The 25,092-nt window shown below is 37.8% G+C and overlaps 1 protein-coding gene across 1 annotated transcript in view; it reads left to right on the top strand.

Moving 5' to 3' along the window:
• adka (adenosine kinase a) overlaps nt 1–25,092 on the top strand; it is a 206,014-nt gene that overhangs the window by 174,452 nt on the left and 6,470 nt on the right. The window contains exon 9 of the mRNA XM_051126132.1: nt 10,487–10,601. Coding sequence (XP_050982089.1) covers nt 10,487–10,601 — 115 coding nt within the window. The remainder of the gene's footprint in view (nt 1–10,486; nt 10,602–25,092) is intronic.

Raw genomic sequence — 25,092 nt, 5'->3', positions numbered from 1 at the left:
GCAAAGCAGATTCTGGCAGCAGAGTAAGTTAGAGAGAGAGAGAGAGGGAGGGAGAGATAGAGAGCATGCAGGGGCGAGAGAGAGAGAGAGGAGGAGCAGTTCGTGAGCCAGGGAGTGATAGAGGAGGGGGCGAGAGCTTGCATCGCACAGAGTAAATATATAAATGGCAAGCACTGTCACACACTGTGAGTACCTCTTCACTGATTTCACACACGTCATGTTGATTTAGGGCTCAGAGAAAAGGGAATCTTTGACATACGAGTCTTTACCCTCTGATTTTGCTTCAGAAATAAACATCTCAACAGAGTATGGCAGCTGAAATGTAAGCATTTAGTGACAGGACGGAGAGAAATCGAGAAAACGTTCTACTTTCAGGCCCCGAACGTGCTGAGAAGCATGTCATCGTTTGTCTTTCGATGGCGGCGTTTTTCGATCTTATTCACACACGCCTCCGCACATCAGCTGACTTTCCACATCTGTGTGTCTGCAGACCGATTCTCGGTTTTATGTGGTTCGTAACATCACAGGCGTGCTCCCCCTCGTTTATCGGCAATAAACTTTGTACCCCACTCATACCTAGAGCGAAAATTGAGGTTTTGTTTTATTGGGTAATAAAGCAATAAAGCCACAAAAGCTGTTTCCATCCACGTTGGGAATTTAATTTATTCTAAAAATCATAATATTGGGAAAACTGTTTGCAAATAAACCAATTTCCAGTGTTTAGGAAGACAAAATCATTACTTGACGCAAAATAGAAATATTGTTTAATGACTTTTTAAATGCACATCTAGGAATTTATTTGTTAAATGAGTTTTTATTGAAGTTTACTTGCATGTCTTGTAATTTGCATGCATGTCATCTTACTGTTTTTAAATATATAACATTTACAGTGGCATGCAAAATCTTGGGAACCCCTTGCAGAATCTGTGAAAATGTACGAGAGATCATACAAAATGCATGTTGGTTTTTAGTACTGTCCTGAGTAAGATATTTTACATAAGATATGTTTACATATAGTCCACAAGGCAAAAAAAAATAGCTGAAATTATAAAAATAACCCCTTTCAAAAGTCTGGGAACCCTTGGTTTTTAATACTGTGTGTGGTTACTTGGATGATCTACGACTGTTTATTTTGTTTTGTGATGGTTGTTCATGAGCCCCTTGTTTGTTCTCAACAGTTAAACTGAGCACTGTTCTTCAGAAAAACCTTCCAGGTCCTGCAGATTCTTCAGTTTTCTGGCGTCTTTTGCATATTTGAACTCTTTCCAGCAGTGACTGTCATTTTAAGATCCATCTTTTCACACTAAGGACAACTGAGGGACTCAAACACAACTATTAAAAATGGTTCAAACATTTACTGATGCTCCAGAAGGAAACACAATGCATTAAGAGCCAAGGGGTGATAACTTTTTGAATTTGAAGATCAAGGTAAATTGTATTTAGTTTGTGTTCAGAGATACATGCAAGTATCTTCTGTTGCTTCCGAAGGGCAGTACTAAATGAAAAATAAGAAAAATTTGGACATCTTAATCCTGTTCAAAAGTTTTCACCCCCCAGCTCTTAATGCATTGTTTCCTCAATTGTGTGAAAAGATGGATCTTACAATCATACAGTCACTGCTGAAAAGGGTTCAAATATGCAAAAGATGATGGAAAACTGAAGAATTTGCAGAATCCGTATGAAGAATAGTGCTCAATTTAACTGTTTAGAACAAACAAGGGACTCATGAACAACCATCACAAAACAAAAAAAAAAAAAAAAGTGTCGTAGATCATCCAGGTAACCACATACCGTATTAAGAACCAAGGGTTCCCAAACTTTTGAAGGGGGTTATTTTAAAAATTTCAGGTTTTTTATTGTCTTGTGGACTAGATCTTTTATGTAAAATATCTTACTCAGGACAGTACTAAATAAAACATAACATGCATTTTGTATAATCTCTCTTATTTTAAAATTATTCACATTTTCACAGATTCTGCAAGGGGTTCCCAAACTTTCGCATACTGCTGTGTTAATTATATTTTATAAAAAAAAAAAAAAAAAGTAAGCATCTTTAAGCCTTTTGGATTTATAAAATTTTATTTTATTGTAATGAGTTTCATTATATTGATATATCCTCCCAGCATTTTTATGCAATATCACAGAATTTGCATAGAGAACTTGGAAAAATCCCAGATAATGATATGCATTATTGTGGTTGTAGGCACTCAGGAAGCCTGTTCTTCAATACAAACTTCCAATAAGCTGTGTGATTATCCAAAGAACTCCCTAGCAGACACTGCTAGACATGCTGTACCTTTGTAAAGATAATATTTTTCTCACGTCTTAAACAATGTGGCAACATTCAGAAGTGTGAAAGAAGAGTGTTTTTACAATACAGCTCTACATCTCGTGAAAATCTACAAGCTTTATGAAAGTGAAAATCAAACACGTCTGCTTAGCATCAATCCATTTCCCTTGCTTCAAAGAGATGCCTTGTTAATAAATCAATTTACATCTCAAGAAGGTAGATAAGAGTGTGTTATTTTCTCTCTGTATTGAGCCGGCATTAGATCTGGCTCGCAGTGTGATCCGATCCTCATCTGTTTTACTTAAATACCCTTAGATGTTGAATCCGCCGCAGGGTAATTGATGTTCTATTGGCTGCTGTTCCTCCTACAGATTACAATGAAGGAGCTGTTTTATTAGCTTTAATATGGACACAGAATTGGACACCCTAATAAGGCAGGGTTTTTTTTTTCCGACTGCTTTCATCATTATTAAAGAAGAACATCTCTTATGATAATCACTGACAGCTACATTATGGCTTTCATGAACTGATGGTTACCAGTGAATGGAGAGATATTATGGTTAAGCTTAATTAAGCTTGTGCTTATTATGTTTTTTACGCTTAAAACCTTCATTACACACCCCTCTGATCAAACACAGTTATTGAGTAGCAAGTAGTCAATGGCATGAATATGCTAATGTGTGTCTGAGACCTTAGCAGGGGACTGTGCAGTCTGGTCTTTTACATTGAAGGGTTAGTTTGCTTAAAAAGTCAGAATTTACCCACCCTTGTGTCATTCCAAACTTGACTGGCTGACTTTCTTCTGTAGAACACAAATAAAAATAATATGAAGAATGCTTCAACTGTTTTTATCCAGACAATGAAAGTTAATGGGCTCCAAAACTAACATTGGCAAAGACATTGTTCAAAATTACACAGAAGACAAGTCATGGGCAAATTGCACAATTGTATCCACTGTGGTCATTTTTTAGTTAAAGAATTATTTCAGAACAATTCAAAATACAAAGCCAATTATACAGTCACATGCCTTGTTGAGGCAAAGTCACCTGCAGTTTACCTGCTTAATTTTTGGTAATTGTTTAATTGCAGTTCATTCTTTCATCTTATTACCAAAGATTGTATTTCCATATATAATGTTTGGTTCTACTTTATATTAGGTGGCCTTAACTACTATGTACTTTTAAATTACAATCCACTTATTGTGTACATACATGTGTTTACATTGTACTTATATTTAAAAAAAAAAATACCTGTATGTAATTACATTTATATTACGCTGTTGACCCATCTGTACACCTTAATTCACCCTTAAACCTACCCACACCAGCAAACTGTACCTGTATCTCACGTCAATAGCACCAAAAATGTTTTGCAATATGGTATGAATACAGTAAGTACATTGTACTTATTTTTTTGATGCAGGTATATAGTAGTTAAGGTCACCTGATATAAAGTGGGACCCAATATGTGACCCTGAAATTAAGTTTTGAGACGCAAAAATTACGTTTTGATATATTTGCGGTAGGAATTTACAAAATATCTTCATGGAACATGATCTTTACTTAATATCCTAATGATGGCATAAAAGAAAAATGTATAATTTTGACCTATACAATGTATTGCTGGCCATTGCTACAAATTAAGAGTTTATTTGCAAAAACATTTTCCTTTTTTTTTTTTCTCTGATGTCATCATATTTTTATTGCTTTATTATGTTAGTTAGCTGTATTTTTTGTTCTTTTTACTTAATCAAAATAACCCAACTGCAGTTTGATTGAGATTAATTGAAATGCAAAAACATGATTTTTGAAAATTATTGAAAAACTGAATTTTGGCAAATAAACTCTTTAAATATGCTTGTGCTACTTATGACTGGTTTTGAGGTCCAGGGTCGCATATTTAATATAAAAGTTTCAATTGAACATAAATACACCTCAAGCAACAAGTGTATACCTTTAAGGCTCATTTTTCTCCTACATATTTGATATGATTTGAAGGTGGGTGAATGATGACAGAATTTTAATATTGGGGTGAACTGTCCCTTTAAGACAATAAAGAAACAAGGGGTTGACAAAGCCGGCCAACACTCCTAACTCAACTCGTCTCACTTTATACATTTAGTCTCAGTGACAAATTGCCTTCAACAAGCTCTGGAATCCAGTATCACAGTATTAACCTCTCCATTAGCACCTCTGTAGACTCCCACAACGCCTCTCCCTTCTCTCCTCCTTGGGAACGATCAACCTTTTAGTGGTGATTAGAGGCTGTGTTTGGGGAAGTGATTAAAAGCCCCCTACGCAATTTAGCTGGAGCAAGTTAGCGCCAGTGGGGGAAACGGCAACATGGGAGCGCGCATCCCACGGCAGCTGCTCCTAACAGTCTCCGCAGCCCTCTGCCCCCCAAACCGCAGCACCTGTCTGCAGGAGAGATGCGCACAGAAAGCCTCTTTATTCCCAGAAGGGCTCTTGCCTTTCTCTGTCTGGTCTGAAGGATCCAGTTGTGATGTGTCTTGATGGGTTAATTATGAGAATAGCTCTGACAGTTGATATTCAGATCAAAGCGAACAGGCGTTCGGTCCCTCTCGGTCCCTCAGGCATATATGTATTCACACCAGCAGATAGCTATGCAGAGATAAGTGCCTGAGAGTGAGACGGGAAGGCTAATTTATACCCCACACCTCCCAAGTCCTCACTCACTCTCTCTCCGAACTCTTCCGCATCCAGCTCGCTCCCCCCGAAAATCATGCTTCTAAAAATTAAACGACTCTTTAGAAGTGAATGATTAATCTAATGAAGCTGCAGAGGTGTTCTACTTCTGCTAATGAAGCCTTGCATTCTAATAAGTCACAGGCATACACTGTAATCTCAATTGAAATGCCAAGCAGGGTTAAAGACAAACTGTGATCGCAGATGTTGCAGCGCCAAGATATATATGTAGAAAGCGAACGAGTAGGCAGCGGCTGCTGGGGGCTTTTATTCAGAGCTCAGGGTCCTCGGATTCCAGCTAAACATCTGTTTTTCAATGGGCAATCGCTGTATCCTGAATACATATAACAGACTTCTTGGCTTTTACAAGCGCCTTGCAAGTTTCTATGCGTGCAGACTCCCCTATGTCTGAAATGAAACACCTCCTCGCTCTTCGAGGAGTAAAAAAAAAAGCTGGTTTGACACGAAGAGTTTGCATTTCTGATTCGCATTGTTTGAGGCCAAGAAAAGAGAGTAAATTATGAATGAGTAATGCTATTCAGACATTTAATCTGCGCAGTTGAATGGAGCTCCATATGAATATATGACTCCATAGGTGACTGTACATTCCCCTCTGGGTCTCCTGGCGATTAAGTGTTCATGAGCATGTGTAGCTACACTCTCTCATGGCTATCATGTGTTTGATAGTTATAATGACGGGATAATGGCAGGCTTGTAGGCAGCCACTTCTCGTCACAGGATACCTATAGACCCGCAGCCCCTGACAGATTTACAGTGCGCAGTCAGCTGATACTGTAAAACAGTAAGGTTTTTATAGAGCCCTGGGCTCTGCTTAAAACAAGCCACCACATTCGTACTCCCCTCGCTTGCTGGGTCTAGCCTTGGGCCTGTACTGTCTGTGGTTGAGTTTTCCAGAGAAGTCGTAATTATCTAGTTAGTTTTGCATTCCGGTGTCGGTTCCGATCGGAATGCTTTGTTAACCTTCCCCAAAGCGTGCCGTATTAATGATTTCATCCATATTTATGTGGCTTTATACTTGTTGGGGGACAAAAAAACTTTTATTGTATTTCTATTCAAATGTGGGTCATTAGTAAATTTTAACCTGATGTTTCACAGTAAATTTGGTCTTGAGGTCCAGTCACATTTATCGTTGTTTGGTCAATTTCCTGTGGGCGAATTCCAGATGTTTATTTATATTTAAAAATTTGTTTTTGCATGTTTTCTTTTATTCAGATAGTACAGTTGAGGAAAGGACAGAAAGTGAGATGGTTGAGAGAGACGGTGGTGGGATTGGGAAATTACCTTGCGTCGATCAAAGCACAGTTGCGCTGCATGTCGGAGTGCTGCCCATGAGGCAGTGGCATTTCCTCCGAGGAGGCAAGGGAGGCAATGCCTCCTTAAAATATTACTAAAAAAAAGGAAACAAAGCCAGTGTTACAAAATATAACTTTAAAAAGTGTATCACTCGTTTTAAAGAAAACCATGTCCAACAACGTCACCAGAAGGTAAAGCTTCTCTCTCGTCTCCCCCGAGCCCATTGAGTTTTAACAGACCCCTAAAATGTGTGGTGAGTTTGGTGGGGGGGTGTAATTGAAAACGAATGGGAGAAAGTCACATTAGAGGAGGGGATATGATTGGTTATGTTTGATCGGATTGGTTCATGTGATAAATTGCGAATCAGTCTAAATGAACAATATTATGGCGTTAATGGGAAGAGTGATTTTTAAAAAAGGAAGTAAAAACTCACACACTTTGCTATAACCACTTTGTTACATCAAAAGACTTAAAATGGCCTGAAAACATGATCTGTGGGCGTTTTTAATTATCTTGGTGAAATTTAAAGTAAATCTAAAGTAAAACTATGACCAGTATTTAGAGAGCTTTAATGACTGATGCTCCAAAAAAATCAAAAATAGTTCAAATATAATTAAAAAATATTATTAAAATACTATTAAAAAAGAAAATGTTCTTTAAATTGTTACTGCCTCAAACTATAATTTTGAAATAAATGTAAAATGCTTAAACTCTAACTTAATGAGATTCACACTTTGCTTTAATACGTAGAATGTTGATAATATTGTGAATGTATCCAATCATTTCAATAGGAATCTAAACGATTGGGAATTCCCCATGCAGATTTCGCATTGGGTTCAGTTGGTCGCAAAAATTTGACCAACAGAAAGCAGCTTTATAATTGACTTCTATGTGAGCTGAGTTTCTTATAGTGCTACACTATTGACAATAGAAAATGGACCTTTTTTGCCTGCTTCTTTAGTGTTGTGTTATTGAAAAACGTGAATCACTGAGCCAATTTCACTTGCAATACAAATGCAAACGAAAACAACTGTCTGGCAGTGTAAACTCACACCGAAGTCAATATCTTGAACAGCAAGCGCTGCAGTAAGCTGATTGAATCCGTTCGGCGCTCTGCTGATTGGCCAGACTGCAGGAAAGCGGACCCTTTTAGTCGAGTGTGGAGGGAGACAGAGGTGATGAGGCAGCTGGGCCTGCCTGGGACACCACACTACCTCGCCATTAACAAAACTGTCAAGGGCTGGTGACTGCCGTGGCCAAGCAGCCTCTCTAGCCTGCTTTTGGCAAGGGGACGAGTGGACATGTGACAGACTCAAAGCTTTGGCAGAGTCGCACTGCCTCAGACCCTCTTACTGGGGCTTTGTGTGATTGGGGGTGGGGGGATGGTATCGAACCACCAGCACTCAACCCTTTAGACCAATCCACCCCCCCCAAACCAGCACCGGCACCACCCATTCCACACTCCCCCCCACCCCACCCCACGTCCCAGCCCAGCTCCTTCTGTCCAGTGCCAGCTGGGAGGTGTGAGGACTAGGAAATGCAGATGATCTCACTCGATTCCCTAAACATCAAGCACTCCGATTATTTTTATTTATCACATTAAAATTATTCATAAATATATATATGCCATTTAATGTAATGTATAAAGACAACATATGTTGACTTATATTAAGACAACAAAATATTTGGACACTTTTTGGTTGTCAGATGTTAGTGAACTGACATCATCCATGAAAAATCACTTTAGGATTAGTTGCCAAAAAGTAATTGCAAAGTTAGTTCTGAGAGACGTTATAGCAGTATTTGCAGGTGCTATTTGAATGAATATTTTCTTATTCGATGCAATGAAATTTATACATTTTGGTTTCCAAAATACTTTTGGACCTACTGTAGGTGTGGACAGTGCTCTGATCTGCATGTCTTACAGAGCCCACTCCCACTTGGTCAAAACTGGCACCCCAATCAGGATCTTGTTCTTTGACTTCTTCAGTGCCCTCAACATGCCTCTTCGACTTGGTAACAAGCTCAGCGCGATACCGGTGAACGCCTCCACAATCTCCTAAATCATAGACTATTTTACCAGCAGGCAGAAGTTTGCGAGGCTCCAGGGAGAGAGCGTGGAGGTGGTGTAGTTCTACAGGTTGCTTGGAGTCCACTTAAACAGCAGACTGTACTGGACAAACAAGTAAGCTGTGCAATACAAGAAAGGTCAGATCAGGAGGCACAGGTTTTTTAAACTTGTACTACACCCTGCTACAGGTAGGTATTTTACTATTTTATTTAGTGCTTTTATAGACCAAAATGTTCTGTTAGTGGCATCTCTATTACTGGACTCATTAGAAGTCATTAGAGTCAAATTCAATAAACAAGTCTGTTCTTCCTCATAAACATGCTGGAGGTATTGTGGTAGTAGTACAGACTTGTTCCACAAGAGTATTATGAAAGAGTTCCTATAAAAAACAGAGCCAAATGATGTTTGAATGTGTTAATGGTTCTTGTATCAGCATTCCGTACATGGCATACAAAAATACTCTTGAGAGAATTTTCTATTTTTACTATTTGGCAACACAACTTAAGAATCTACAACGTGACTAGTGTGTAGACAGATTTATAAATAAATAGCCGGTTCTTTTTTTAATCAAAAATTTAGTGTGACCAGTGTTGTCCGATTCCCAAACTAATGACTCTTATGAGCTGGTTCTAAGTGAATCAGAAACATACAGTGTGACTAGTGTAGTCAGATTCCCAAATGAATGATTCCTATGAGCTGGCTTTTAGTGAATCAAAAATGTACAGTGCGACACGTGTTGTCTGATTCCCAAATTAATGATTCTTATGAGCCGGCTCTTTATCAGTGAATCAGAAACCTACAGTGAGACCAGTTTTGGCTGTTTTTCAGATGAATGATTCTTATGAGCTGGTTCTTGGAATATCAAAAAATATGCAGTGCAAGTGTTGTCCGATTCCCAAATGAATGATTCTTATGAGCCAGTTCTTAGTGAATCAAAAATATACAGTGCGACATGTGTTGTCTGATTCCCAAATGAATGATTCTTATGAAGTTCTTAGTGAATCAAAAATATACAGTGCGACATGTGTTGTCTGATTCCCAAATGAATGATTCTTATGAGCTGGTTCTTGGTGAATCAAAAATAAACATTGTGACTAGTGTGGTCAAATTCACAAACGAATGACTGTTTGAGCTGTTTTTTAATCAAAAACTTATGGTGTGACCAGTGTTGTCTGATCCCCAAACGAATTACTCTTATGAGGCAGTTCTAAATGAACGTAAAACATACTGTGTGACTAGTGTAGTTTGATTATAAGTCTTATTCTTTGAAATGAATCAAACCCATACTGCTCTGTCAGTTCCCGAATGATTGATTCTTTTGAATGATTCTTTTTAGGGAATCAAACACGTCCAATTATGTTGTATGACTTTATTAACTAGTAAGCCACAGAAATACATTTTTAATATACAGAGATAGTTCTATGTTTGTTTTTATGTCTTAGTTATGTCTTTAGTAAATCTATTTGCCTTTTCTCCAGAACATCTGTTTTACTAAATTGTGAATTTCTGAATGACTGCCTGCCTCATTTAGTCCTGAAGAAGCATTTGAATGCTAAAGAGACCTTACATTGGTATCACGTCTGTAGCTCTCATTTCCTCTAGCAGAACTTATTTTCAAAATATCATTTATGACATTTCTTCTGTTTTTGTTCACAGTCAGTTACATTTCAACTTGTTTATTCAAGCATTTGTTCTCTCCCATTATTTTAAACAACTGTCCAACTTTTGTCCACCTTTGTTCTTGAAAGAAATTCTGTGCATTGCAAATGTAGCCAATTGAAATATATCAGCAGATCGCTTTAAAGCCACAGAGCGATACATGCGTCATTTTAGTATCTTGTTAGCATTTAAACATTTCATTGGAATGAATACGTGAGTCATGAGTGATGTGATTACACATGACATTTAGCATTTCAGCACAACAGCCGTTCTGAGTGAGATGTAGCTGGCAATTGCAGTCACTAAACGCACTCAGAGTAGGTATGACGATGACTCAGGTGCGTGTTTTACAAGGTGCAATATTAAAGTAAATCTAATCTGATCTGGAATAACTTAATATTTGCTTCTTACCCTCAAGTATGTGTTTTATTTTTTTCTCTGGCACAGACCGAAGACATTGAGGAGATTGCAAAGAAGGCCCAAAGCTTACCTAAAGAGAACAAGAAAAGGCAGAGGATCGCCGTCTTCACCCAAGGCAAAGAAGGAACCGTAATGACCAAAGGTGCGTGGGTCAGATTTCATCTGTTCAGAATTAGGTTTTCATAATCACGCTTTTAGATCGGGACCGCCTCGTGTTAAAAAGAAATAACACAACCCCCAGAAACACTTTTAGTTATTTACAGTTGGAATGATGTTGATAGATTTCCTCTGTAAACATTAGTGAATAGCCTCAAACAAGGTCATCTTAAGAATAGAATGCCGTTCTCTCTGGCGGCTTTCGATGTTGCTCAGTGTGAAATGAATTCGCCCTTGGCAATGACCTCCTATCTCTCAGATGCAGAATTTGAATCCAAAGGGCTGTTGCAGTCACATTGCTATGGTAACTGAGTGGTGGGGGATCTTTCTGTGGAGTGGATAAGTTTAACCGAATAGTGGGGAAAGCATAACAGTTGTAGCTGATTAAACCAGCGGGGTTTGAAGTAGAAAGCGGGGAGGCGGCAGGAATGTAAAGGGGACAGGCTGAGCTGTTTATGCTCTTCTTCTCCTGCTCTTCATTTCTTCTCCTTTTGCACCTGCCAGAACGGCATTCCTCGCTTTACAGTCCGCCAGTGCCCAGTCTCGGCTAAATTCCATTTGTTCAGGATAATTCGCCTTTTATTGCCTTTTGTATTTTGATTCATTGAATTTCACAGTGTTCTTACAATGAATTCCGTCGAGGTTGGACATTATTTAAATCTCTCGGGAACACAATGAGCGGCTGCCCTTGCAACGCTCTGGAGACCCTGGAAAAACAATGAGGTAAACATGGTACATGACCTTTAGTGTGTGCCTAGACGCAAAAACCATCAAGAGGTTTGGCCTAGCAGCTGGCATACTGTATATGCGCCAGCTAGTTCAGTCTTGGTGCTCATGCAAGAAACACAAATTTGACTGCGGCCTGTGTCCATAATTTTTTATGGTTTTGAAAAGTCACTTATGCTCACCAACAGTGAGGGGAATAACAGCGTTATAACTATGCGGCATTACTAATGGCATTATTTTTTTCAGTAAAGGGTAATCAAATTAATTATAGTTTCCCCCGTTACAACATTTTAACCATTAGTGACAATAAAATGCGGCGTTACTATAATTAACATTATTATAATTTTATTTTTCAGTTTATCTGAATGGATTTCCAGCGTACCTGTACTTGATGAACCATAAACTCTAGTGTAAAGGCACACGACAAGCCGTCACTTTGTCTCACACACACGCAAAGAAAAATACAAAGCGAGAGAGTCTTGTATACCATGCAGAATTGATACACTACATGTAAACGATTTTCTTTGTTGTATTTTCCTCTCAAAACAAAAGTTTCTTTTGGAGTTCTTCAGCTTTTAAGAACTGACGGTTTCTCTGGTAGTAGCGGAACTAATGCGCAAGCGGCAATCTTATTGGCTGGCGCTCACCTGCTGTCACCCCTGCTTTGATTTCAGCAAATCAGCTTGAGTGAATGCAGACTTGATTAATATTCATGAATCCAGAAGCTCATTAACCCTTAGTGCATTTTATATTGTTATTAGTAGTAGAATTCGAATCTTATCAGTATTAATTTTATTTTTTTCCCTTCTTTATAGAAACACTAAATGACAATCTCTTAAGCATCACCACCAGTCCTAAATTTAGTCAACATGACAAATATGCAAATATTTGATAGGAGTCTCTCACATTGTCCCACAGCAACATTAAAATAGTGTAGATTAGTGTACAATGTTTTATAATAATAATTTATTCTATTTAGGGTCCATTTAATTTATTTAACATATTTAATATTGGGGACATCCCAGTTATTTGACATTTTAATTTTTTTTTTAAAAAAGTAATGCAGTTGTTACTTTCCCTGGTAATTAGTTACTTATGTAATTATGTAACTCAGTTACTACCACAGTTACTATTTGTGAGAAGTAACTAGTAACGATTACTATTTACTTCTTTAAAGTAACATGCCCAACACTGCTCACCAAGACTGCGTTTATTTGGTCAAAATACTGTAAAAAAGTAATATTCTGAAATATTATTACAACTTTAAATAACCGTTCTCCACTTTAATATCTATTAAAATGTAATTTATTCCTGTAATGCCAAAGCTTTTTATCAGCCATTACTTCTCTCTTTAAGGTCAAATAATCCTTCGGAAATCATTCTAATATACTGAGTTTGATGCTTAAAAACATTTCTTATTATAAATGTTATAAATAGTTGTGCTGTTTAATATTTTTGTGGAATTGTGGTGTTTTTATTTCAGGATTCTTGAAATAGAAAGTTCAAAAGAACAGCCTTTATTCAAAATGGAACAACATATAACATTTCATAGCTTTATAAATAGCTTTACTGTCACTTCATCAATTTAATCCATCCTTGTTGAATACAAGTATTATTTCTTTGAAGAGAAATATTTTGAATGGCAGTTTTTAATAACTTTAAAGCATTTTTATTTCCTCTGACAGTGTTTAATTAATGGTTTAATTAGAGTTAATGTTTATTTTCTTGTCAAAGCTTATTTTTACGCTGTTAAAATAAATCATGGGTATTGTAATATTCATTTAAAAATGAAGGTGAAAATTAAAAATAGTGTGTATTTCATTGAAAAAATTGTGGTTCAAATGTCTTTTTTTGAGTAAATGGAAACTATTAATTTTTAATATTCAGTAATGTTGAACATTCGAAAGAGTTTCTGTTATGTTATGCAGGAAAGTAGAGATTATGGTTATGGATAACTGCATATACTACCACTATGAGGCATGATGCTTTGTTCAATGAGCAGTAGTTTTTTCCTACTTGAGCTGCATACAGTATTTTGAGTGTACAAAATAACTCAGTCAAATACAAAATCACAGACTTTTGAGAGTCAACTTTAAAAAATGAGCACATTTCACTAATAATATTAAATTTATTGTGTCATAGATTAAATCAATCAGGGGATCTGACATGATTTATTCAGGTAGATTCCATTAAAAATCAAGTCTTAAAAACTACTCCAAAATATTTTGTAATATTGTTATCATTTTTGTCACCATTTTCACTTGTTTGCCACTGGTGGCTTGCCTGCCTGAGGTTGCTGACCTCTGATCCAGACAATAAAATACTATGTTAAGGTTGTTCTGATTTTATACACCTCACTCTAAGATCACTTGTGACTTTGACACGACATCCGGATGACACCCCAGGCCTCTCTCCGAGTCCCTCGCCCCTGTTAGCTTATAGGTCTAATCCTATTCACAAGTCTGCTCTACAGGATTGAAGTGTTGTTAAACAGAGCTGTCGCAGAGCTCTGTATTATACAATTTACACAACATGTTACCAGAGTAACGCGGCAAAGCTGGCTGTATTGGTTCCACTGCGCTGCGTTTATCACACAAACGCTAATAGCATTAGTCCCCCTGGGTTGATAAGGCTGCTCAGGCAATTGCTACTCCTGTAAAGCCTCATCAGAGGAAAGCGCTACAAGACAATCCTTCCCTTTTGCTACAGAACCGCCTCGCTCCCACTTGTTCCTAGCTAACTTTCACAGCCTAAGCGTCGGCTTTAGAGAAAATACTCTCCTGGAGGCATTTTACACTGAGCTGAGGAAAAAGGCGGGTTCGGCTAACCTCCCGCAGCCCTTTCATAAGGAGCCGCGGGGTCGGCGGCAACCCCCGGCAAACCTGTGCGAAGTGAGCGAGGACGCCGCGTACGAGGTAGTCGGCCGTAAAAAATGTCAGGCGTCGCACGAGCGCCGAATAAGTGGGTTCAAATAGCAGGGGCGACGGAGAAGGAGAGGGACGTTATTGCTCCCCGCTGCCTCCGCCAATAAACATCAATATAAAAGAGAATTGAAGATTTGCTCAACCTCCCAGAGGCTGTGCTCTGATGCCGTCTGATCTCTACATTTCATTTGCAATTTGCTCTCTATGTGGGGATGTGATCATTCAGCAGGCTCTGAATGTCACAATGAAGTTGTTTTAATGGTGATTAAGAAGGCTGGGATGATAGGCCCTGGGGGCGACGCTCCAAAGAGATGCAGATTTGTTATTGTGTAGTTCCTCTTTGTGCACGCCGGCTTTCTCTCGCGGCATAAACGCAGGCTGTCCTCACCCCTCCACATTAATTTCCTTAATGAAAGCTGCCAGAAGAGGAGCCCTTAATGAAGCACCTTTGTGACATCGCTGAACAGAGCGCGGCCCTGCTGGCGCACCTATTACAGGCTCGTATGAAGAGCGCGGCGCCCACGGTCTTTGATCTAATGATGGCTGAGTGTGCAGGGTCGCCCAGGGGCTCCGGCAGGGACGACAGCGTCACGGGGAGGAAGAGAGTCTGTGATGTTCTATTAGTACTTTCCCTCCTCCGTGAGTTCACGTATTAAGCTAACTTAATCGCGCTCTTCGTGACCGCCTTGCGAAATAGACGGTCCCGTTTAATCCCAGACTACTTGATGGGTAGGAATGTAGCCCAACGAGGGCAGGCTGACAGTTTCAGGCTGAGTCTCTGCTGTTTGCACTGAGTCATAACTCATAAGTGTTGTACTTTACTCTAACTTCCTGGAACTGAGGTTACAGAGAGATAACCTTTGTTGTGTTCCTTTTAATATCACAAGAAGTGAAACTAACACCACAACAGGAGGGGTCTCTTTGCATTTCTGCAGAGAGTGTGAAAGAGAGCAAAGCTGCTGCAGTTTTATTTCCATTCGACCTGTAACCTCCACTGTTCAGTGAGATCTGGACGTGACCATATCCTTATCTTATCTAGACTGGAATGCACTGGGCTTAGATGTGGTTGCCCTAACTCAAGCGCATGATGTGATTTAAAGGGATAGTCCAGCCAAAAATGACAAATGTCATCATTTACTCACCCCTTATGTCAATGGGTCACCAAACTTGATCCTGGAGGACCGGTGTCCTGCAGAGTTTAGCTCCAACTTGCCTCATCACACCTGCCTGAAAGTTTCAAGTATACCTATTAAAACCTTGATTAGCTGGTTCAGGTGTGTTTGATTAAGTTTGGAGCTAAACTCTGTAGGACACCGGTCCTCCAGGACCGAGTGTGGTGACCCCTGCCTTATGTCATTCGAGTGTGGTGACCCCTGCCTTATGGCATTCCAAACCAGTATGACTGACTTGTATGAATGTATGACTAAATATGCAATGTTCTTTCCATGATGTTTTGCAGGTGCCTTTGTCACATAAATGCGTACTACCTCAACGCATCGATTTTGAAACATGGATTTTTGAATCGTGAATCATTGATTTCGGAGAGTAATTGATTTAAAACGCTTAGAATTGAATGAATTGCGATATCTATAGCGTTTCAATGCTTTCAAAATATATACACATTAAATTACTACAATCCCGAATCAATGGAGACCTTGAATAGCATTTTTTGTGCTCTCAAATCTGTCCTTCATATGCTCCACTATTTACTGCCTGTCACAGGATTGTGTTTGTGCACCGTATAGCTCTCACATATTATTGAGCAGCCAATGTGTGATCACTCCTTACTAATCGTGGCTAGTAATGCTAAAGTAAAGAAGTTTTAATTTTCAGTAGTTTTTCAATGGCTCTCTCGGCCATACCATCAACATTACCTGAGCAGTTGAAGGCTGCACATTTATTGCATGGATGGAGTGAAAACAATCTAAGTGTCTAAAGCTGTGGTTCTCAATTTTGGTCCTGCGGGCCCCCTGCTCTGCACATTTTGCATGTCTCCCTTATTTAAAATACCTGATTGAGATCCTCAGCTTGTTAGTTCAGTTCATGGATCTTTCTCCTAATGAGCTGATGATCTCAATCAGGTGTGTTAAATAATGGAGACATGCAAAATGTGCAGAGTAGGGGCCCCCCAGGACCAAAACTGAGAACCACTGATATACTCTAGAATACTCACAGTTCCACTAAATGATAAATGACTTTTAACGTTGTCGTTAAACCGCATGTACGAAGGAAGCTGTTAAAACAACCACAGCATTAACAGCTACCTTGAAGTAAGCGCGCAAGGTTTATGTCAATCAGACACATGAAAGCTGCGTTCATTTACTGTAGCAAACAGACATTGGGCATTTTTTCTTTCAGAATCATCATTCGCCGATAGATAGGAAAATTTTATCACTGTATCATTTTATTTTATGAAAATAAAAGGAAGTTCTCGCACTGAAAGAGAAGTAACCTCCCGCAAAGAACTTATGACACTCCCGGAAATCGCTAATATGGACAGACATCCATCCATCGCTGTATCTAAGCTGAATAAAAAACAGAATAAACTGATGAAACGATAAGACAGTAAACACAATAAATCAATAAAGCATATCAATGATGCAGTGCTAATTGACATTAGTATATTTTCTACCTTATTCTGTCATGAAAATAGAAAAAAAGTTTTGCAGTAGGCCTATGTAAACCAATCATAAAATTGTCATTAGGAAAAAATATGCAAAAAATATAGATATAAATTATTGATTGATTATTGTCCAGTAGTGTGTTTGATTTCTTAGCCAATTCAAAGAAATATATAAGAATTTATATATATATTCTGTCACTTCTGAAATAATGGTGAGACATGTCTTTCCTGGTGAGACAAAAATGTTAGCATAAACACTATGCTAAACAATAGTTAACATTAAATAATAATACTTTTAAAGCCCCTTTTTTAAAAAAAAAAAAAAAAAAAAATCTTGGCTTACATAAATTTCTACATACGTCGTGTCATGCCTAAGCATCATTAAACTAACATCTAACAGTGGACAAAAGTGTTTTTTCCTCTCCCCCTCACTAAGCATTTAAAGATTTTAGGGAAACATTTATATAATCCTGTGAATGCACTTAAAGAATGCAGAATGGAATCATTAATCGAATCGAATTCAATTGTGAATCGTCTTGAATAAAATTGTTCTGAATTTGCAAAAACCTATGAATTGTGAATTGAATTGATGTCTATCCAAAGATTCACAGCGCTAATATTACCTTATTGCGCTAATTTACAAAACAGCTCGGTCTCCTTATTTAAATATATTTCTAGCGAATGGGCGTGGTTTCAGTGCCGACAGTGGACACACCCCCAGCGTTTAAGAGCAGAGTATACTGCCTATTTTTTTCAACTTGACCGGATGTGTTGTCATTCAAATTTGGCTGGGTGGTAACACATTTTTCTGTGGTGTGACAAACTCAGAACACATTTGCTATTCCTTTACACAGACTTTAAAATAAAAAATAACTTTTTGAGCTCATTATTTTAATCAAAATGTCATTACTCAATTAGACTTTTCCTTGGTGATATATGCAGGACTTCTCCAGTGATTTAGTGTGCATAAACCATGCCACTTTTTACAAGCATCTGTAAGCTTGCATTCAGATCTGCTTCCATTCAAATTAACAACTAGTGTATACAACCAAGTCCTGCCCTACATTTTTTTTTTTTTTTTTTTTTTTAATAATCTGTTCACTCAGATGTTACTTTACAGTATGGAAGAAAAGTTCCAACATAGGCTTATTGGAAATACGTGCCTCTATATACATATCTACAAAACTGAAAAAAACATACCTGTATGTATGAATCACTGTAGTTTCCAGTTGAAATGAATACTAGAGGCAGTAAAACTCCAACAGCTTTTATTCCTTTTCACATAGTGTATGAGTTCCATCTACAGAGTTTTTATTAACAAAGCTTAATAATAAAGTTCAAAACAATTTTATCCTGTGTGATTTGAAAACTGACATCTTTGAACGATGTTGTCACATATACAGCTTCATATGAGTACGTTTTCTAGTTCAGTAGGTTTGCTCGGTAGCTCACGAGATACAGCGTTGCACTTAGCTCATTGGTACAAAGCCCGTCAAACTACGGTTCAACAAACATAAGAAAGTCAAAATAGCACGTCTGCCTCAACAGGTGTGTTTTTATATCGCTTTTGCATTTGTTAACACTGTTGGGTAGGTTTAGGGTTGGGTTTGGTGTAGAGGATATTTCCAACATGATAGAGCATTAACCTTTAGCGACTCTACCTGGATATTTGAATTCTGAACAGCCACAATATGTATTTCAAGCCGCGTAATAACAGCGCAGCAATACATGCCTGTACCAATGTAATAAAAACGTGCCACGGTTACGTATTAAATGCGTGTTTTGGCGCTACTCTCTGGACATTTTACTTTTGAAACTCCCACAAAATGTGCAGTAAAGTACGTAATTACGGTGTTGCGGAAATTAATATAGAGGCACGTATTTCCAATGAGCCTGGGTTGCAAAGTTCTGTTGCTACTTCTGGGTCATTGTGACTCACAGTGAGAGAAATAAATTGCTTTAACTTCAGTTGCGAATAATTCTAAAGTCGCTCCATGTAATCCGTTTTGTTTTTGTCGTCCTACTAAAGAGGTACATTTTCATTCCTGCTCCTGGAGAGGAGCCGCTCGTCTTGAAACTTATTCGGGAGGAATGTGTCTAATGCGCTGTCAGATTTACCTGCACCTAATGAACTCCCTAGAGGAGCCTTTTCGTTTCAGTCTGTTTTCCTCCATCTCTGTGAGCCCTTAGCAAAGGTTATTATGTGCTCATAAACGCACACGCTCTTCCTGTGTGTGTGTGTGTGCATATGTGTGCGCGAGAGTTTACGCTCTCTCTCACATTTTTCTTGTGTTATGTTAGGGCTATTATTCTGTAATGTTTGCCCGTCCTTGTTTGTGTCTCATTAATGCAATGCACCTTCGACGCAGCTGAGCTAAAACAGAAACGCTGTAAACAGTCAGTTAGTGGCTGCTTGTTTTGATGGGCTTTAAAAGCAAAAGAAATTGCTTGGAGTTATAAGACGTAACATTGATTGATTACATAAACGGCCTCTGTGATGCCTTTACTGACACAAGGTGGACTGAACTTTCCTGTTCAGCCACCATAGTTTGGATGTCAGCGTTAAAAATTAATAAGTAAACTTATAATTAGTTATAATTTCGTATCTAATTTGTGACTTTGTCTCACAACTACAATATTGTTTCGTAACTGAAACTATTTTTTTCACAGTTGAGACTTATTTCTCAACATTTTTCTTGACGTATTTTGTGATGTCATTGTGAGTTGAGTAATTGTTTTATCTTTTTATCATCTCTCTGTCTCATAACTGCAACTTTATATTATTTTGCCTCTGTTTTGATTTCAAACCTCACAAATTTCCAGCAGTTTCAACTTAATATCTTACAGTAACAAATTTGTCTGCTATTTACTGCTTATCATATGACTGTATATCTCACAATTGAAACTTTGCATCTCCCAGTTGCATCTTTAATTCTCATAATTGTAACTTTAGATCTCAAAAGTGTGACTTTTTACACTAGCAGTCAAAAGTTTTTGAACAGTAAGATTTTAATGTTTTTAAAGACGTCTTTTCTGCTCACCAGGCCTGCATTTGTCTGATCCAAAGTACAGCAAAAACAATAAAATTTTGAAACATTTTAATATGCTGATTTGCTGTTCAAGAAACACTATTTGTTTATCAATAATTAGAACAGTTGAGTACATAGAAGTGATAGAAATGAATGCTTTTATTTAGAAAGGATGTTTTCAATTGATTAAAATGATCAATGATAATAAATACATAAATGCTGTTCCTCTGAACTTTCTATTCATCAAAGAAACCTGTAAAAATTCTACTCAGCTATCATCAACATAATAATAATAATAATAATAATAAATATTTTTTTCTGCAAATCAGAATATTAGAATGATTTCTGAAGGATCATGTCACTGGAGCAATGATGCTTAAAATTCAGCTTTAAAATCACAGGAATAAATTACATTTTAAAATATATTCAAATAGAAAACAGCTAATTTAAACAGTAAAAATATTTCACATTTTTAATGTTTTTGCTATACTTTGGATCAAATAAATGCAGGCTTGGTGAGCAGAAGAGACTTTTTATATACATTAAAAACATTAAAAAACTGTTGACTGGTAGTGTATATTTAATGTTTTTTTTTTTTGTTGTTGTTGTTTTTTTTTTAACTCATAATTACCATTTTTACTTGGTGGAAACAAGCTGACTTTCTCAGAGTTGTATTTTCATATTTTAATTGTGACTTTATCTCACAGCAGTAGTACTGTTTTTCAGAACTAAGACTTTATTTCTCACAACTGTAAGCTTATTTCTCATTATATACGTCTGAAAATGTGAATTTTTATTTCTGTGTGTTTATTTTTTTATTTTTTTCCAACTATTAACTTTATATTTTTATTGTACCTCTTCATGTACCTTTGAACTATTCTTCATAATTGTGAATATCCATCTTATATGTACAACTTTATATCTCACAGTTGTGGCTTTTTATATTTTAATGATTTTTTATTTCATTTTAAACTCACAATTAACTTTATTTTTACTCTGATGTAGAAACAAGCTGACTTTCTCACAGTTGCGATTTCATATTTTAAGTGTGACTTTATTTCTCACAACTGCAAGCTTATTTCTCAAAATGTGACATTTTATTTTTATTTATTGTTTTTTTTTGCACTGCTAACTTTTTATTGTATCTCAATTTTGAACTGTTTTTCATAATTGTGACTATACATCTGATATGTACAACTAACTATCAGATATCTCACAATTGACTTTTTTTTATTATTCTAATTATTTTAAACTCACAATTACCTTTATTTTTACTCTGAGCCAGAAACCAGCTGTAATGTATTTAGTCTATTTCTGAACAGAGATTTCGAATTCACCTCATGAAACGCGAGCTTATGCGTCGCATTCATTCAGTATCTCACTCGTGATGGGAAGGGCAACGGATGAAGACCTCCTCACGTCCGCCAAATCGATCGTGACATCATCACCGCTCGTCTTCAGCTAATTAGCATGGCTCAGAGGCGAGGGGATCTGATCAATGTCTCGCTTTGAAAAGGGCAAAACTGCCTCTTAAAGCTCTCTCCGTCCCAGACTCCTCTGATTATTTGTGCTGGTTATCTCCCGCCACTCTCGGCATGGTGGGTGCCCTTTATTAGCGGCTAAATGTGTTTGTCACGCTCATGTTTCTCTGACCAGCCCTAGCGTGGAGATAGTGGATCAGAGAAAAGAAGGCAAGTGAGGGCAGTTTCCTCAGTCTGTTTGCCAAGAGGACGGCCATCCTTGTTTACTCCTTGGAGCTTTTGTTTGGCTCCGGAGCCGACGAGAAGTGGATTTGAGAGGAATAATCTCTCACCGTTCCGCAGCTGTCTGAAGGCCTTGAATCTCTCTCTCCCGCTCATTGGTTTTGTGTCATGTCTCATTGTGTGGCGAATAGCTTGTCATTCAGTAGCTCAGGTATCTATTGGAGACGTGAAACATTTCTGTTGCTGTCTGAACAGCCGAATAATAATCCACCACGCCATCACTTTTGGAAAGTCGCAGTGATATATTGGAAACGACAATGCCTAAGATACAGTAAAAGAGTAATTATCGCGTGACCCGAGGCGTTCATGGTTTTGGCTTGTCACATTACGAGCATAATCATATTACGCCGCACATAACCAGTGATAACAAGAGAATTTATTACACATAATTGGCGTGACTCCACAGAGCTGTAAATGTTGCGATGGCTTTTTCTGATGCTCGGGCTCTATAAATAGTCGTCACACGTGCATGTTTTGTCTTCGCCGGCCTGTTTTATTTTGAGCCGGTCCGATACGTGTTTACAGTGCTACTTGTTCCTGGAGAGCCTTTTGCGAGCAGAGCTGCGGTTTCCTCTTCCTCCTGAGAGGCCCGTGCCAAAGGGATACAAAACCCTGAAAGCAACATCTCACTTCTGATCTGCGCACACAAGTGTCAAACGCAGCACCAAAAAGAAACAGCTGTACAAGAGCTATTAATATAACCTCACAGCTCGGGAGGTGTAACTTTGTTGCCCCTTTTTTTCCGCTCCCTGGATAGTCACGCAGAGCGAAGCATTTTCACTTTCTGCATGAACATGTAAAGCGAAGAATGGCGAAACCACAAAAGCGATGGAACTCCCTGTGAACTGCCCGGAGACTGTGTTTACAGGGACGACCACAAGCCAGTAACAACAAAGACAGGTTTTGGCAGCAAAGTTTTAATTGCCATGCCTATTAAAGAGCGCTGCCAATGGCCTCTTTTGTGTTATACATTAACATGAAATTGGTCCTGGAACGCTCTCAGACTAACCAAAGCAGCATGTTGAGAGCCAAGTTCAATAATATGTTTTGAATAAAGATGTGATGTGTTCTCTCCGGTTTGATGAAATGGAAGGAGATGTCCATCAAGGATGGTTTTGGGGGGAACGAGAGCAGATTGTAGCGCTTTAGGAATTTAATTTCTCTGTTTTTATTTGCCCTAGTTTGCTCTCGCGTGCTTATATAAATTGTCCTCGTTCACATTGGAGCAGAACCTCTTGTAAAACCTTAATTCAGAAATGATTCATTTTTACTCTTTAAATTATTTAATTTCCTTTGTTCAGCAGAATTGTCTTTTTCGACATACTGTTTTGCCACTCAGGAATTGGGTTAGTATTTTGGCTATTCCTTTAAAAAAAAATTGATTGATTCTGTTATTGGTTCCTTGTGTTTATTCTTAAGTGTTTCCTGCACAACAGTTAGGAACACTACTAAATCTACTGCGCCAAACAGCGTGATTCACAAACAAATAACTCTAATGTGCAGGCTCTGTTTGATTGTGTAACAGTTTGATTCCCATGTGAATGGCTCTAATAAACTGGTTCATAGTGAATCAAAATATACGGTGCAACCAGTGTAGTGTGATTCTCAAATGAGTCCACACAGCTTTAGTATACTTCAACCGCAGATTCTAATGAATCACATCTGAATCAAAAATCATGCGGCTTACAACTTTATGCTGTACTCAAGACTTGCAATTCACTTGGGATTTTTATTACACATTGAGTTGTCAATACAGTTTTATGCAAAAGCTTGGGAACCCCTTAAATTTTTTAACAAAATAAGAGAGATCATTCAAAATGCATGTTATTTTTTATTTAGTAGTGTCCTGAGTAAGATATTCTACATGAAATATGTTTACAGAAAGTCCACAAGACAAAAAAAAATAGATGAAATTATTAAAATAACCCCCTGCAAAAGTTTGGGAACCCTTGGCTCTTAATACTGTTTGTGGTTACCTGGATGATCTACGATAGTTTTTTGTTTTGTTTTGTTTTGTTTTGTTTTGTGATGGTTGTTCATGAGTCCCTTGTTTGTTGAAAACAGTTAAACTGAGCACTGTTCTTCAGAAAAATCCTTCAGATCTTGCAGATTCTTCCGTTTTCCTGCATCTTTTGCATATTTAAACCCTTTTCAGCAGTGACTCTATGATTTTGAGATCCATCTTTCCACACTGAGGACAATTGAGAAACTCAAACACAACTATTAAAAAAGGTTCAAACATTCACTGATGCTCCAAAAGGAAACATGATGCATTAAGAGACTTTTAAGAAAACATTTGAACAGGATGAAGATATCCAATTTTTTCTTATTTCATTGAAATATCTTTTTTTTCCATTTACTACTTTTCTTCAGAAGCAACAGAAGATACTTGCATGTTTCCCAGAAGACAAATCAAGTACAATTTACCTTGATCTTCAAATCTCTCTTAATGCATTGTGTTTCCTTCTGGAGCATCAGTGAATGTTTGAACCTTTTTTAATAGATTCTGCAAGGGGTTCCCAAACTTTTGCATAGAACTGTGTTTTTGTTTTTTGTATGTACTTTAAAAGTCCCATTATTGCATTGCATTTAAACAACTAAAAAGACTAAAAAGTCTTTGTTACACCTTTTGCAAAAATTCTTTTATGTTATCTGAAATTGCATCTCCGTTTTCCAAATATCTCTTTCACCGAACTACTAAAAAACTGTTAATGGAACCAATAAAGAATTGGATTCCCATCCCTTCTTATGAGTTTCGGAGTACTTGAAGACAGTACTCAATTATTATAATATTTTTGCTGTGCGTGTCGGTTAACGATGACACACATGGGCAGTAATGAAAACATCCTATTGGACCAATTAGTAGTGTGAATCTTTCTTTTTTCTAAGCATCTGCCTCTTGCCTCCATTCCTTGAAACTCTTGTCATTGTCCCCATTGAGAGCCGAGAGAGGCTCCTGGACACCATTTGGCATCCAAGTGGTTGGACGCCTCGTCCTCCAGCGCAGCCCCTCTCATTTCACACGTCCTCCCCCCATTATCATATCAATTGATGCAGCTTGTAGGAGACAAAGTGAGGTTATGGGAACCACCTAGAGCAACATGCACCATTAAACATCAATGCAAGGGGACTAGCACATATGCAAGTTCAGCCTTGTTTACCAAGATGGAAGACTGGCACTGTATGTTTCTCGAGCTCTAAGAGCTCACGGCCCTCCCTCTGAGCCCTAAATCAAGTATAAATCTGTTTTACACACCAAGGTTTTATTGTATTGACATTTGTTCCGTGCAGCAATTTACATGGACTTAATAGGCAGCGTGCGCTTGCGTTTTAAGATATTTTTTATTGTAGCATATTTTTTTTATTGTGGACTCTGACCCTTGGATATGACCTAATGTTGTACCATGTACTT

This window comes from Labeo rohita, chromosome 13 (genome assembly GCF_022985175.1).
Source record: "Labeo rohita strain BAU-BD-2019 chromosome 13, IGBB_LRoh.1.0, whole genome shotgun sequence".
Taxonomy (NCBI): domain Eukaryota; kingdom Metazoa; phylum Chordata; class Actinopteri; order Cypriniformes; family Cyprinidae; genus Labeo; species Labeo rohita.
Note: the sequence above shows the minus strand (reverse complement) of the source record. Positions and strands in the feature narration are given on the sequence as shown.